This window comes from Diadema antillarum, unplaced genomic scaffold (genome assembly GCF_040938485.1).
Source record: "Diadema antillarum isolate AM-2024a unplaced genomic scaffold, OU_Dant_1.0 seq00000143_RagTag, whole genome shotgun sequence".
NCBI lineage: Eukaryota > Metazoa > Echinodermata > Echinoidea > Diadematoida > Diadematidae > Diadema > Diadema antillarum.
Genome location: NW_027271219.1, coordinates 147815 through 161778, shown reverse-complemented (window position 1 = coordinate 161778; position 13964 = coordinate 147815). Strand labels below are relative to the sequence as shown.

At 38.3% G+C, this 13964-nt stretch overlaps 1 protein-coding gene across 1 annotated transcript in view; it reads left to right on the top strand.

Annotated features, from left to right (window-relative positions):
• Positions 1-12361, top strand: part of LOC139727688 (uncharacterized) — a 109465-nt gene extending 97104 nt beyond the window's left edge. Inside the window, exons 61-69 of the mRNA XM_071638670.1 lie at positions 1419-1535; positions 2738-2857; positions 3635-3736; positions 4507-4623; positions 5312-5725; positions 7770-7880; positions 9144-9254; positions 10559-10672; positions 11622-12361. Of these exons, the coding sequence (XP_071494771.1) occupies positions 1419-1535; positions 2738-2857; positions 3635-3736; positions 4507-4623; positions 5312-5725; positions 7770-7880; positions 9144-9254; positions 10559-10672; positions 11622-12304 (1889 nt within the window). The 3' untranslated portion in view covers positions 12305-12361. The remainder of the gene's footprint in view (positions 1-1418; positions 1536-2737; positions 2858-3634; positions 3737-4506; positions 4624-5311; positions 5726-7769; positions 7881-9143; positions 9255-10558; positions 10673-11621) is intronic.
• Positions 12362-13964: the final 1603 nt, after the last annotated feature.

Here is a 13964-nt window from a genome sequence, read left to right as displayed (position 1 = left end):
TGTTGGAACCGCTGGATGAGGAGACTACTACAGCTTGTGAGTCATATGTGTACAACAGTATAAAGAAAATATAAAAGAAAATTCAACATATTTTCACTTTTTTCGCATAATAAAAGAGCAATTGACTTGCCTCTTTCTAAAGGCAGGGGGAATAATATTACCCAAAACATTTATCGGTAACGAGTCAGGGGAATGTGTACTTTTTTCAAAAGATGAAATTTTGTGAAATTCTCTTTATATTTTCCTTATATTATTGTACGCATGTGACATCTAAGTTATTCATACACTGCAGTAGTCTTCTCATCCAGCCGGTACTGCACAAAAACTTCAAAAATTCATAACTTTTGAACGGATTGTCTGATTTTCCTCAAACTTTCAATGATGTGTTCTACTTATATTGCTACATTCTCTCAATCCTTATGTTTATGAAGGTGAACTTGTCCTTTAAGCAGTGACATGATTTGTACAGTGACATGACATTTGCTTCTGTGACAATAGCTCCTGTCTTATTTTTTCCAAGGACTTTTAGGATTATGGTTGTGATAGAGGTTTACACTGTAGGTTGATGTGAGGATTACGATTATATAGTTAGGGTTGTAATTGTTGGTAGAATTTACGTTTGGCTTGGCAGGCAGCTATATCATGGGAGCAGTTATCGCAAGAGCAAATAAATGTCATGGATTCAATTGAACACCTTCATAATTCAGTTCATGTGAGTTTTGTTGATGATTTGTTCTGTGTTTACTATTTTGCAGTTGTTTGATATTATATATTCAAAGCAGAATTCTTGCGGGAAATTTTACTTTCAGTAAGCTTTGCAACAGAAATAGTTCTCATGGGCACAGTCATATACATTGTGAGTGAATATTTAAAGCAAGTTTAGGAGCTTCCAGTTTTTCCTCATTCTGGCAAAGGTTGCCTGAAGTCTATTTCTTTAGGTCCTGCAAAGAGAATAATCAAAAACTCTTGAATCTGCAACTGATATTTTCTATTGAGATGTATGCAACACCTACAGAAGCATCTCCCTGAATTCTCTGTAAAACTATCCTGATTTTGGTGTGTAAATGCTGGCAGATCTACAAGCTCTTTAATCACTAACCTGCAGGTTCATGGGTTTGTTTGTTTTTTTTTCTTCTCTAATGCATACTGTATAAGCTGTTATGTTAGTGTACGGATATTTTAGTGAATGAGGAGGTCATGGACTTTTTTGCAAGATGATGTTTTTCGAGATTTTGACATAGAGGCTATCATAAGTGCACCTAATGCCTGTCAGTTCAAGATATTTTCACATGTTGTTATTAGATTCATGGTCTGACAGTGACTTGCAAAATTCACCAAAATTAAACCCTTGTGATTATGATAGCTTGTACAGTACATTGTTATGAATGATGATTATTTTGCCTCCTCTATTTTTACAGACATTGATCCGTGCTCTCCGGACCCCTGTCAGAATGAAGCACCCTGCACTATCGTTGACTTTGACACCCATGAATGCCAGTGTCCTGAAGGATACGTTGGAATGAACTGCCAGTTTGGTAAGAGAGAATTTTTTTCATCTCTCTCTCTCATGACTTCCTTGCTTCATTTCACATTCAAACATTCCTTACATCATAAAAGTACTTTGAAGTCCTTTGCATAGCTTTTTCTTGCAATTAGATTGGAAAATGTTTGATAGTATAGTTGCATGAGTTGGCTCTAGTTTAGAAGTTGCAACTGAAAGAATATCGCAAAGTGCTTCATGTAGTCAGAAAAGAGTAAACTTTTCTCCCAAAATTGTGCATATGATCAAGTTTCTCCTGCATTTTAAGTGTTACCTCTATATAAAATGAAGTGCATTACCACTGACCCTGTTTTTTTCACTGGTAGAAAAGTGTCCGCATGTCATGTTGGTGAAAGGTTGGGCTTGTCATGCGTTGTGTTTTACTTCATGTGTTTCGTTTTACAGCATGTGTTTTTAATGATGTGAAAATCGCCCCACTGTACATAGTATTACCTCTCAGAGTGGATGAAAAATACACCCACATAAAGCCCTCAAAACTACCACTCTCTTGCTAGACAATGTGAACCATTGATCATACGTAAATGCAGCAGCTCTCTCTTTTTCCATATCATTTCAAGAGAAGGACAGCAGAGAAAATCTATTCCTACTTTAATAAATACCAGTGTACCTAAATGGTGCCAAAGTGGCACACTTCATTCCTCTGTAACTAAACCAGCTTTTTATCAAGTCATGACTCATCTGAAATGAACTTAGAATCTTGTTTCAGCTCATGAAAGTGACTTTACGTCTAGTTGCTCACTTAGTGTTTCATTTAAGAACTGTGACAAATATCCTGCCTTAATACAGACATTCATCCTCAGTAATACGTAGACAGACTTCGACAGAATTGCATACATGTATTTGTTTTTCTCACTGCAATGCTTTCTAAACTTGCACTATCGTTGTAAAACCAGAAACATTCTTGGCATGAAATTTTTGCAAATTAGAGCCGACAGCCTTTTCCGCAGCTTCAAAATTTCACGAATTGCCACTTGCATTTATTGCGTCATGTAGACAAATGCATTTGCATGCATTTTACTTTCGCAAACCTTGGCTCCTCCCGAAATTCATGAAAATTTCATGCACACAAGAATGTCTGGTTTTACAGTAGATGATATGCTCAGCCATCACATAGAAAAACAGAAAATGAATGCCATGTCATTCCATCCTCCATCTCCAATGCAATGGAACCGCTAGATGACCTGAACCCCTGCACACCAAACCTGTGTCAGAACGGAGCCACCTGCATACCAGGCGGAACCTTCGTCTACACCTGTCAGTGTGCCACAGGCTATTCTGGCACAAATTGCGCACTAAGTAAGCCTTATCCTACTCAAACACCAATTTCTTCTGTTCTATACTAAATGTCCATGTTTGTGATAGCAACCGTATAAAGACATGTATTTTCTGTTCTTCTTTTTTTTGAGCAAATAGGAAAGATGCATGCATACCGTGTAGTTAACTTGTACAAGTATGAAGAGTGGTAATTTCTGGAAGAAAGTTGCATATTACATATGTTGTACCTCTGCAGATTCTCACAATGACATGAGGAAGATCCCATTTCTCATTGAAAAAAAATATATAATAATTCTTGGTGTTTTTAAAGTCAAGTTTATCGCAAAAAAAGGAACAAATCATGCTTTACTTCTATGATGCTGCCAGGGGAGATTTGCTTTGAACACATATTTTGGGTAGTTGCTGGTTGAGAAGATGCTGAAGTGTCTTCATATTTAGTTTATTCAAGGCACTAGGCCCAATATTCTCTGTTTCTTTTTGTCCTTTTTTTGTGTTCTACCACAAGCTTTATCAGTAGAGTGTGACAAAATTCTTCTTTAGTTGAAACTGATGCTGCAATCTTTCTCTACAGTCTTGCTGCTTATATTTCATTTCCACTCATTGCAAAAAATAAGAAAGAAAGGTAGATAATAGAAAAAAATATATAGATAGGAAGACATTGCCTTTCTAGTGAAGGTTTCATTTCATATCATCAGCAATTTTGCTATTGTGCACACTACTTTTTACTATAATCTTGACACCAAAAGCTGTATTGGAAAACTTGTGATCATCATGTTCTCATGCATGACATCTCAACAGGTGAATGTGACTCTAATCCGTGCCTGAATGGGGGAGAGTGTTCTATTGGAGGAGAAGGGGCGCAGTGTTCCTGCCCCTCAGGCTGGAAGGGGGACACTTGTGGTGAGCGACACACCCGTCAGTTAATCGTCATGTGTTTTCATAATGATGGTGATTGATGAAGATGATGATGATGAAGGCGATGATGATGATGACGATGAAAATAATGATGGTGGTGATGGTGATTGTTGTGATGTTGATGACAGTGATGATGGTGATTACAATGATGATGATGATGATAATGCTGATAGTACCAATGTAATAATGATGATAGTGGTGGTGGTGGTAGTGATGATGATGATGATGATGATACAGTAACAATGATTTTGATAACAGCATGACTCTGTCATGTTTTCAGCATGGTATAGCATTCAGTAGGCTGACATTCCAAAGAGGCTGTAGGTATTAAGTTAACAATTATAAGAAAATAACATGTATTCATATTGTTTTCAGTCATCACAGATGCATAATTTTGTTGAAAGGAAAACAGACTTTTAGCAACAAATGGAGATGAAAAGATGCATTTGAGCTTTTACAAGATAAAGGAAATTGTTATTCTTTGCCATGTACCAGTGGTTATGTGACTCTTCTGATTAGAGCAAAGCCCATGTCGAAGTAGATGAAGTGTTGGCTCTGATGACTAGGACCTGAAAAAATATTCACTAGCCCAGAAAAGTACTGCATTTGAAAATAGTAGTCGCTATTGTTTTGTCTCCATTTCTACCCAAGCTAGTGTCATTCAGCATAATTTCTTCCTTCTACTCGTCATGTCTCTGTTTGTGCTTGAGCAATGCAGTCATGTACATCTTGGTATCTATTGGTTTTTTTCTCAGAACTCTACGACTGTGCTGCCACTGCTCCTTGCCTTAACGGAGGGACCTGCCAGGAAGTTGGACCCACTTTCTACTGCGAGTGTCCAGCTGACTACCACGGATCCATCTGCCAGCATGGTAAGAATGAAGGGCCAGGTTGCAAGGTTGACATCAGTACATTGTAGCAAAGACTGTTGCATTTGGATGATGCTCCTTTACAATACTTTATCATCTGATACTTGTGTGATAACACCCTTGTATAATTTAGTGTTAGCATAGAGAATAACAAGTTTCTGATACACGACACATTGTGTAGATAAAGTGTTAACCATTTGCATCCAGAGTACGTACTCTACAGTCACATCTTGGAATAGTAACAATAGAAAGGGTGAGTAAATATTTGTATTATTTGAAAAACATTTTGGCCCAGACAAACAGGCTGCTATGCGAGGTCCAGAAATATTATTAAGTAAATGTGGACTTTTGTGATGGTATGCACAATCATTTGTTTCCCACTGGGGGTAAATATGTTGCGACTGCAATTGAAGAGCTTGCTTCCAAAAGGTGTTAAATCCATCATTTTTGCAACATATGTACAGCTTGTCGTATAATGTAGTATACATATTTTTTCAATGGATTTAGCGCCTTTTGGAAGGAAGCTCTTCAATTGTACTATGTGCAAAATCTTAAATCTGTTTGTAAAGCAGGTGGCTGCTAAACACAGGTAGCAACTTAGACAGGTTTGACTGTATGTATTACATTATTATACAATCGTGATGTTCATATATCTCACACATCTTACTTTTTTTTTATACTTACCTGCCAGAAACCATGTATGGCTCCAATGAAGTTGTGACCGCCGGCGAGTCGCTCTTCATCCAGTCCCCGGAGCACCCCGGCTCCTACCCACCCAACGTCCAGGTCACGTGGATGGTGTCGGCCGACGGTGGGCGTGTCATTAGGGATACCTCGGCAACGGGCAGCGGTCTCATCCGCGGGGCGTTCTCCACCTTCGATCTCCGTGCCCCAGGCGACTATCTGGAAATCTACACCCTGACTCCGCAGACGGAGTCGAACGTGACTGCGTATCCCCCCTTGCTCCATTTGACTGGGCAGTATTCGGACCTCGTCAACAGGACGTTTGTTACAGAGGGCAGTGGTCTCATGTTGCTCTTCATCACGGATGCAGAGAATGAAGGAACGGGATTTTCTTTGGTCCTCACCTGTGTCATTGATGATGGTGAGATTCTCTCTACTTCTGGTTACATACCATTACATTTAAAACTGCATCATCTTTTGATTTTGTTCCTCGTAGAAGATTTTATCATTTAGCAGAGCCATTTCCTAATTTACTGAAGGCAGTGTACTAATACAGCATTTCACATGGCATTCAGATATATCTCAATCAAATCTCCATAAATGTTTTTGTGTGTGTCAAATAACCAACTTTTTAGTACTCCATGAATCTAATGAGAATGAATAAGTAGAAAGAACTGTGATGCCATCAAAAATGTAAGTAAGATGTGTTCATGAAAGTAAAATGCTGACTCTGCATGACTGTCCAAACAGCTGCCAATAGAGGGCTCTCAACATGTCTTTGCAGATACACTTGTACCAGGTTTTTTCTCGTTGATATAAATGGTTTCCTTCATGACGTTGTAAAGTATATGAACTGATGATTCTGGACAAGGCATATCGATTGATTGTTTACATGAGCATAGTCATTCACAGGCAGTGGTACTATTGTAGGCCTACATGTAGCACAGTGATGCACTATGATGACTGATCTGGAGCAACTCTGTTTTAAAACCTAGACAGTATAAACATGTGTCAGATTTCTTTGTAGTTTATATAACCTTGGAGCTGTCTCAATTCCGTACAGTGAATGAGAAATTGCGTGCCATGACAAAATCCAGATTGGTCTAAATGATGTGCTTGTTCAAGTACTATTTGTTTCATGTATCCTTATGGCCACACTAATTTATAAAAGCATTTTACCATGTAATGAGTAGCAAAAGATTGAATTTTGAATAGTAATTATGTTGGATGCTGTTCGACATGTGCAATAAATGTGCTATTTGCAGTGGTATTGTAATGTTTGGAGTATCATTTGTCATGTGCACTCAGAAAACATATGTGACCCTGCATCACAAAACCAACAAAAAATCGCCAGACAAGGATTTTTAATTAAGGGCAGATTCTAAAAGAGCAGACTCTTAGCTTTAAAATGATATATAATTCAATTCAAATGGACTCCCCTAACTTATCTAGATATTGATAAGAAAGCACACACTCTGGAAAAGTGTGAACTGAGAAAAGAGGCTCTGAAGTACCGGGTCTATTCAGGCACTTGATCTTTTAACCAACCTGTGCTAGCTGTGCGATGAATGGGACAAAAAGCAAGATGTAAACCACAAGAGCAACAGCAATGAAGTGATTATCAGATTAAGCCAAAATTAAGCATTCTCTATTAACACATTCTGTCCATGATTAATGCCAACTTTCAAAACAAGTAGTATTATCTTTTCCAGAGTTATGAGAGTTAAAAGTGAAGAGTGTGCAAAGGGTTTTGTGGGCCTCCAAGACATACGTGATCACACTACTCTCCAAAAAAGGAGCTTAAAACACATTTTCCCATTCACTTTATGATCCCAAACTTTGGAATAGTGTAGAACAAAGATAGCTCTTTCAGAAAATATGAAAAAGGCAATATTGACCTGGTTGACCAGTTTCACCTTTTTTGAGTCCTCACGTAAAATCGGGGTGCGACTTTTTGTTGGTTTTGTGATGCACGGTCACATATGACAAATAGTTTACAGACCATAGCTTCAGTTGGACAAAAGAGCATTATGGGTAATAGTTCACACTGTAGCTGCAGTTGGACAAAAGTGCATTATGGTATAATGATACAGATAGTGATACACTTAACTATTGGGCTACGGTTAATAATTCATGATTAACATTGTACATGTACCTGAGGACCTGGTAGTCTCTGTAGTGTTCACTTTGTAGAAAACGGTTCCTACCATCAATCACATACAAATGTATAATACCAAATACCTCTTTTGATTTCTGGGTCAAGAGTGATGATATGGATAAAACATCATCACGTCAAAGGTGTATGCACTTGGCAGCATCAGAACTGTGGACTTTGTTTTTATGTGTCTGAAGCTTTGCCCACTGAACCCTACATTGTAGTGCGGCTGCGTAAAAGGCATAAAAGGTAGTGGTATTTGTCTACATGATTTGAGGTATAACTTGTCCATCACTTTTACTTGTGGTAGATCCTTGTTCGTCCAACCCGTGTCTCAACGGCGGGGAGTGTGCTGCAACGGGGTCCGGCGACTTCTTGTGTCAATGTGCCGAGGGATTCACTGGCGACATCTGCGAAACAAGTAAGACACAAACTGTTTTTTGTCTCCACTACTGCAGGCATCCATGTCTTTCTAAAATTGCGCTCAATGTATTAAAGTGATATTGACCAATCATTCCAACCAGCTCTAAAATGACCCACAATATTGTGTCATCTGAATATCCCAAACAGCCAAATTAAATGCATTAAACAGTGTTACTGAATACTTCAGTTATTCTTGTTATTGTTGATCTCGTTACTACGCCTAATTTGCATCTTGGTCCTAGGGTAAGGTGCATTCCAATGTCTTGTTAATCATATTTATACAGAGACTCCAACTCTCCTGCTTTCGACGGGAGATCTCCCGCCGAAAGCCCATTTTTGCCAAATCTCCCGTTCTCCCGCTTGAGATTGAATTTCTCCCGCCCCTGGCTCTGTGTCTCCCATTGGAAAGGATTTCTTACTTATTGCCATCGTATGTTGAAAAATAAGCCCTAGACAGCATGAGAGAGCATTAGAACCCTAGAGCTGGACCCCGGCCACAAGGAACTTCGCGCTTTGCGCACATCAATTTGGGGTCTCCCGTTTGCTAGGGGTTTCAGGCAGGAGAATCTCCTGATCAGAAGGTGCTTGGGGTTGGAGTCTCTGCTTATATTATCAGTGATTGACAGATGATCTCACTAGCAGAATCTTGGTTTGGAAGCTTTAATGTTGAAATATTGAAGTAACCTTAGAATTATTTTTTTTTGTTGATATGTAGAACATATTCAAATATCATTTTGGCCATATACAAAAAGTTGGTTTAAGGGTATCGTGAATTCACATATAAGTCAACATACATTTGCATTATATAGTTCCATTATGTATAGTACAGGTCTGTACCTGCACTCTCTGTCAGCAATGTGATAACATGTCTAGACTGTGTGAGGAAATATCTTTTCTAACAATACATTAATACGTACATACTATATATTTCAATTTAAAAAAATCAATAAATGGTGAATAACTGTATGCATGAATGAATAAGTGAGTGAATGAATGAATGAATGAATGAATGAATGACTAAACGAACAAACGAATGAATGAATGAACGAATGCATGTTTTTTATGAGTGAGTGAATTAATACATGAAAAAAATATGATATGAAATATGAATGAATGAACGAATGAATGTTTTTATGAGTGAGTGAATTAATACATGAAAAAAATATGATAAAAAAATGAATAAATAAACAAGATTATTATTTTGTTAGTGTTACAAATGCAAGGACTCACATGATATAATTCTCTTCACTTGTTTCAACAGCTGACTGCACAGAGACAGGCTGCCAGAATGGAGGAATCTGTAATGCTGGGTCAAGCTCCAACCCAGCCTGCCTCTGTCCTGCTGGCTACGATGGAGACCTCTGCCAGACAGGTGAGAATTAAGGGTCGTGGGTTCAAAGGTCATAGGTTGTATTCCATCATTTGAAAGACGCATTGATAGCAATAATAATGAACCATTTTTGTAGAGAGCAAATTACATTTAAGTCTCTAAGCGCTTTTTAAAAACAAAAGACAGATACGTGTATAAGGACACACAAAAGCAAAATAGGAATTTATATATCAACCTAAAAAACACGATCATTAAATGATTTACATAACAATGAAAATTCTTTTTTAAGAATGAAGACTTGAACTGATCTGGTGATAAACATTCTCTGATATCATTAGGGAGGTGATACCAAAGATGAGGTATTGAATATTGAAAAGATTGTTGACCATATTACTTAGTTACTACATTATATGGTGTTAGTGATAGGGGGGATTTCTCCATTTGAAAATTGGCATTTTGGGCCTGACCTCTCAAATCACATGGCTCTTGTTTTGTATAGAACAACAGCAGTTAATGGTCATCATAATTATGAGATATACACAATTATGCCATGATCGACATTTTAAGTCATATTCATTAAACTTCAGTATTATTGAAATCTCAGTGGACAGGGTTTGAAAATACTGTATACAAATTAAAACCACCTGTTACAGTCAGATCATCTCACTATGGGAAGTTGTAGTGCAGAGAGAAAACATGGATAGAAGTATTAGGCAAGAAATACAGTACAGCAAAGTTGTAAAGAAATTTTCTAGCTTTGCTATGATGTAAATTTTGTGACAAATGTATTTCTATGAATCTTTTATGTACTGCTACGTATTACTATCTATCGATCGGTTTGTGCAAAATAGTGCATTTTAGCAGAATACGCAAATTTGGTGTGCCATCAACTGAGTATTGTATGCGAATGTGGCACACAAACAGTTAACGGCTAAATCATTTACCATTTGCAGATGAAACAGAAACCCAGCTTTAGTGCTTCAAAATAGCTCTAAAATGTGAGTTAATGATAGAAGCAACCAATGTAAAAATGTTTATCAGTATAACCAGTGTTAAGTATTGTTGAATATACAAAATGTGAACAATATTTCAATAAAGCTGTTTCTAGACTACAATTGTATCAAAACTGTCTACAGTTATGGTTTATTGAGAAAAATAGTGATACCTCCTTACATTTTAGGCTTTAATGCAAATTTTTTGTATGGCAGAACGTTTTGTGATACAACTGACCTACACATATGCATCAAATGTGATAACTTGAATATTTTTTAAATCACTGCTCCCCATGGCATGAACAATACCTTTAATATGCCCTTCACTCCCCCGTCCCCAATTCCTACCATCAGAAATCAACGAGTGTGCCAGCAATCCGTGCCAGAATGGTGCAACGTGCGAGGACTACGTGGGCATCTACAGATGTATCTGCACCGCCAACTTCACCGGACGAAGCTGTCAAGATTGTAAGTCTGATATATCTCATATCTGTGAAAGCTACTTTGTTGAACTTAAATATATTGTGAATGTGCCTTGTATCAATTCCATCTAAATTTGCTGTATGCTGTAGGCAATAAAATAACAAAGCGATGATGTCACAGCCTTTTGTTACAGTGTGGGATGGAACCAGGTATGAGCATGGTTAGCAGCAATATTGTTGAGGTGTGAATTTTCATCAATTTGTCGCCCTCTACAAATGAAATTTGTAATATTGGAACTGCTGATCTATAATTTAGCAAACATGTCCGAAAAAAGGAACCACGGGCCTCGAACCTGTCATCTACTGCTTTACGGGCAGCGACACTGGCACCAGGCTATCCCTGGTCACAGGCAGAGACACAATGAACTTGGAACAAACACCCAAGTTCCAAAGTTCCGGAATTGTTATGTTGAGTAGTCCAAGGCGAACAAGGCATTAATAAAAGCAAGAGAACATTAAGCAGAGGGATGAAGGTTGACCAATAGTGTTCATGGATATTTGGGCCTAGGTGAGGTTGTTCAGAGCCCATTTTCATGGCAATGAATGGCACTTACATAACACTTTGGTACTCTCTATAAGTTAATTTTACCGAAAGCATAAAGGGAACATCTGCTCCGTAACTAGCATAATTATCATTGTTATTATGATATTGGCTCATGTCTTTTACAATGATCAGAAATTGACAAGTACAATGTAAAATATCGAGTTTGATAGAATTTTCTATGAGGATAAGAAATTTGAACAGGTGTGAAAATAAAGATCCTAAATCTACAATAGTCCCAGTCTGGTGGATCACAATTACAACTCACATACATGAAACAATCTTGTTTGTGGGTATTGAGCGTGAATCCAACTGAAATATTCAATAGGAAGACCATTTGATGTTGCCATGTGTTATTTGTGCTAATACAGTGCATGTCCCTTCATTTGTACAGCCGTGCTTGATTCGACCTCGAGTCCCAGTACATCTGGTCTTCAGTTGGAGACTTGGCTGATTGTCATCATCGCGCTGGCAGTCATTATCCTTCTCGTCATCAGCGTTCTAATCACCGGCCTGCTCTGCATGCGGCGATCCAAGAGTCCTCTGCGCACCGAATACGAAAACTGGGAGATGAAAAACGGCTTCAATGCCACCCCGATGGTTGCTAGGGCCACCACCGCCATGGCAACATCGAGCGGCAACCGGCGGGGGCGGTCGCAGGACGACAGCATCTCGCCGCCGCCCCAGTACGCCTCAGTCACGCCACGAGCACAGCGGCAGCAGGCGTCGTCTCGAGGCGTCTCGCGGGCGGGGGACCAGACGCGTCCCGTGTCCCAGACCATCCACTACCGGCACCAGAGCTACATCGGAGACAGCCGAGGGAATGGGGCTGCTCAGCCTGTCACCAGTACCCCGCTGAGACCTACGTCCAATGGCGCCGTCGCTGCACGCCCAAATCGGTCGTACAGCCTCGAGGGGGCGGAGAACGTGGGCTACTTCCACGACGAGGTGGACAACACCAACCGCCCCAACCAACTTGGTGAGGAGTATGATGGGGACGATTATAGCATCTCGAGCGCCGAGCTGGAACAATATATGGGAACTAGTGCCACAGCAGTGAACAATCGAAGCAGATGAATGAAAGCATCAACAGACGACTGTGAAATTAAATCACTAGAATATGTGACATTTTGACAAAATAATGGGACTCCTGTGAATCTATTTTCTCTAAGAGACTGGGAGGAGTCTAGTTTCTACCCTTTCTGAATCTTGGAAGAGGACATGTGTTTATCGCACAAACGAGCATTGGATCAAGAAATGTGTATATTTGTGCTGACAAGCTTATAAGGGCATTGTCTACCCAGAAATTGACCAAATTGTAGATATATGCAAAGTGTAAACAATCTTGTGCTGTTCCATATAAAGTTCTTGTTTAATTGCAAGGAAAGTGTTTGGCGAATCAAACCGTCTCTTTTGAAGTTTGATTCCAGTTGGTTTGTCGTATAATGATGTTTGATGATATCTGGATGATTACAGACATCCAAACTAATGAGACCACTCTTTAACCATGTACTCTAGACAGATATTTGAATGACTACTATGGATGCTGGTATTTAGGACTATTTCCTCACATAATGAAAAAAGAAAATCATATTATTAGATTTTTACACAAATTATGCAGATTTTTCCTACAGTGTACTTGGGCTTTCAGTATGGCTGTGTGATATGTTTGAACAAATAATCGTCGTATGTCCTTGTACAGTTGTGAAGATGCTGATTTCTTTTATATGAATATTGTGAATCCGTCCAGTAATTCTATTTCTTATCTGCTTTTGATGTTTCAATTACAGTTGTACAAAGATCGATGACCAGCTTGCCAGGATTTAGTACCTGTGTGATGTAAAAGGATGTTTTAGATTTCGATGTCTTACCCTGTTGTTTTCCTCACTTTTGATATATGGTTAATTCATCAGAGTGTTCAAAAGGGAATTATTGAGGTGTTATTGAATGATCGCTTTCTCGACAGGCAAGAAAACAGTAAGACATGAAGGAATTTTCCAAGCTACAAAAGATCAAATTGTAGAGAATTCAGTTTGGATTTTTTTTTTCTTTTCATTTTTTAAATTGCATTTCACAACGATGTTACACATTCCAAGTAAGATCTCAGCTGTACTGATCAAAGAAAAACTGAAATGCTGTCATAGTTACAAAAAAAATAATGGTAATAATCTTTCAATTTCTTTTTTTTTGTAAATAGAAATCTATTCTAACTGAGAATGTGCATCTGATACTGCAGTGAGCAGATTGATTTTTTTCATTGTGATTTCCCATCGACATTTACCTATTTTTACAAAATTGATTCTTGCCAGCACAGTTAAATGGTGGAATATTTGATCAAAAATGGTTTCTTCCAAATGTGGTTTTGAGTGTGCCAAGTGCAGAAGGAAAGTTTTAGGAATGAATGAATCTTATAATGATCAAATGTACTTTTTTTGAATAGAAATTCAGCATATTTAGCAGGAAAAAGCATGCTGTATTCTTCCTCTGCTTGGTTTCTTCTAGCAAGTGTGTAGAAGTGTTTTTGGGAGGTCTTTTTTTTTCTTAAATTTGTCGGAGAGTCTGTGATAGATATGTACCTAAAGTATTTGGGACCTCTAAAATATATCCTGTATGTATTCATGATTGTTAAGGGTGCTGTGTTCACAATACCAGAGTGATCTACTATTTATATATGTGTAAATTTGCTTTTCATAAATTGAGGAGAGAGAATTTCATTTTATTTATAGATGTTTTATGC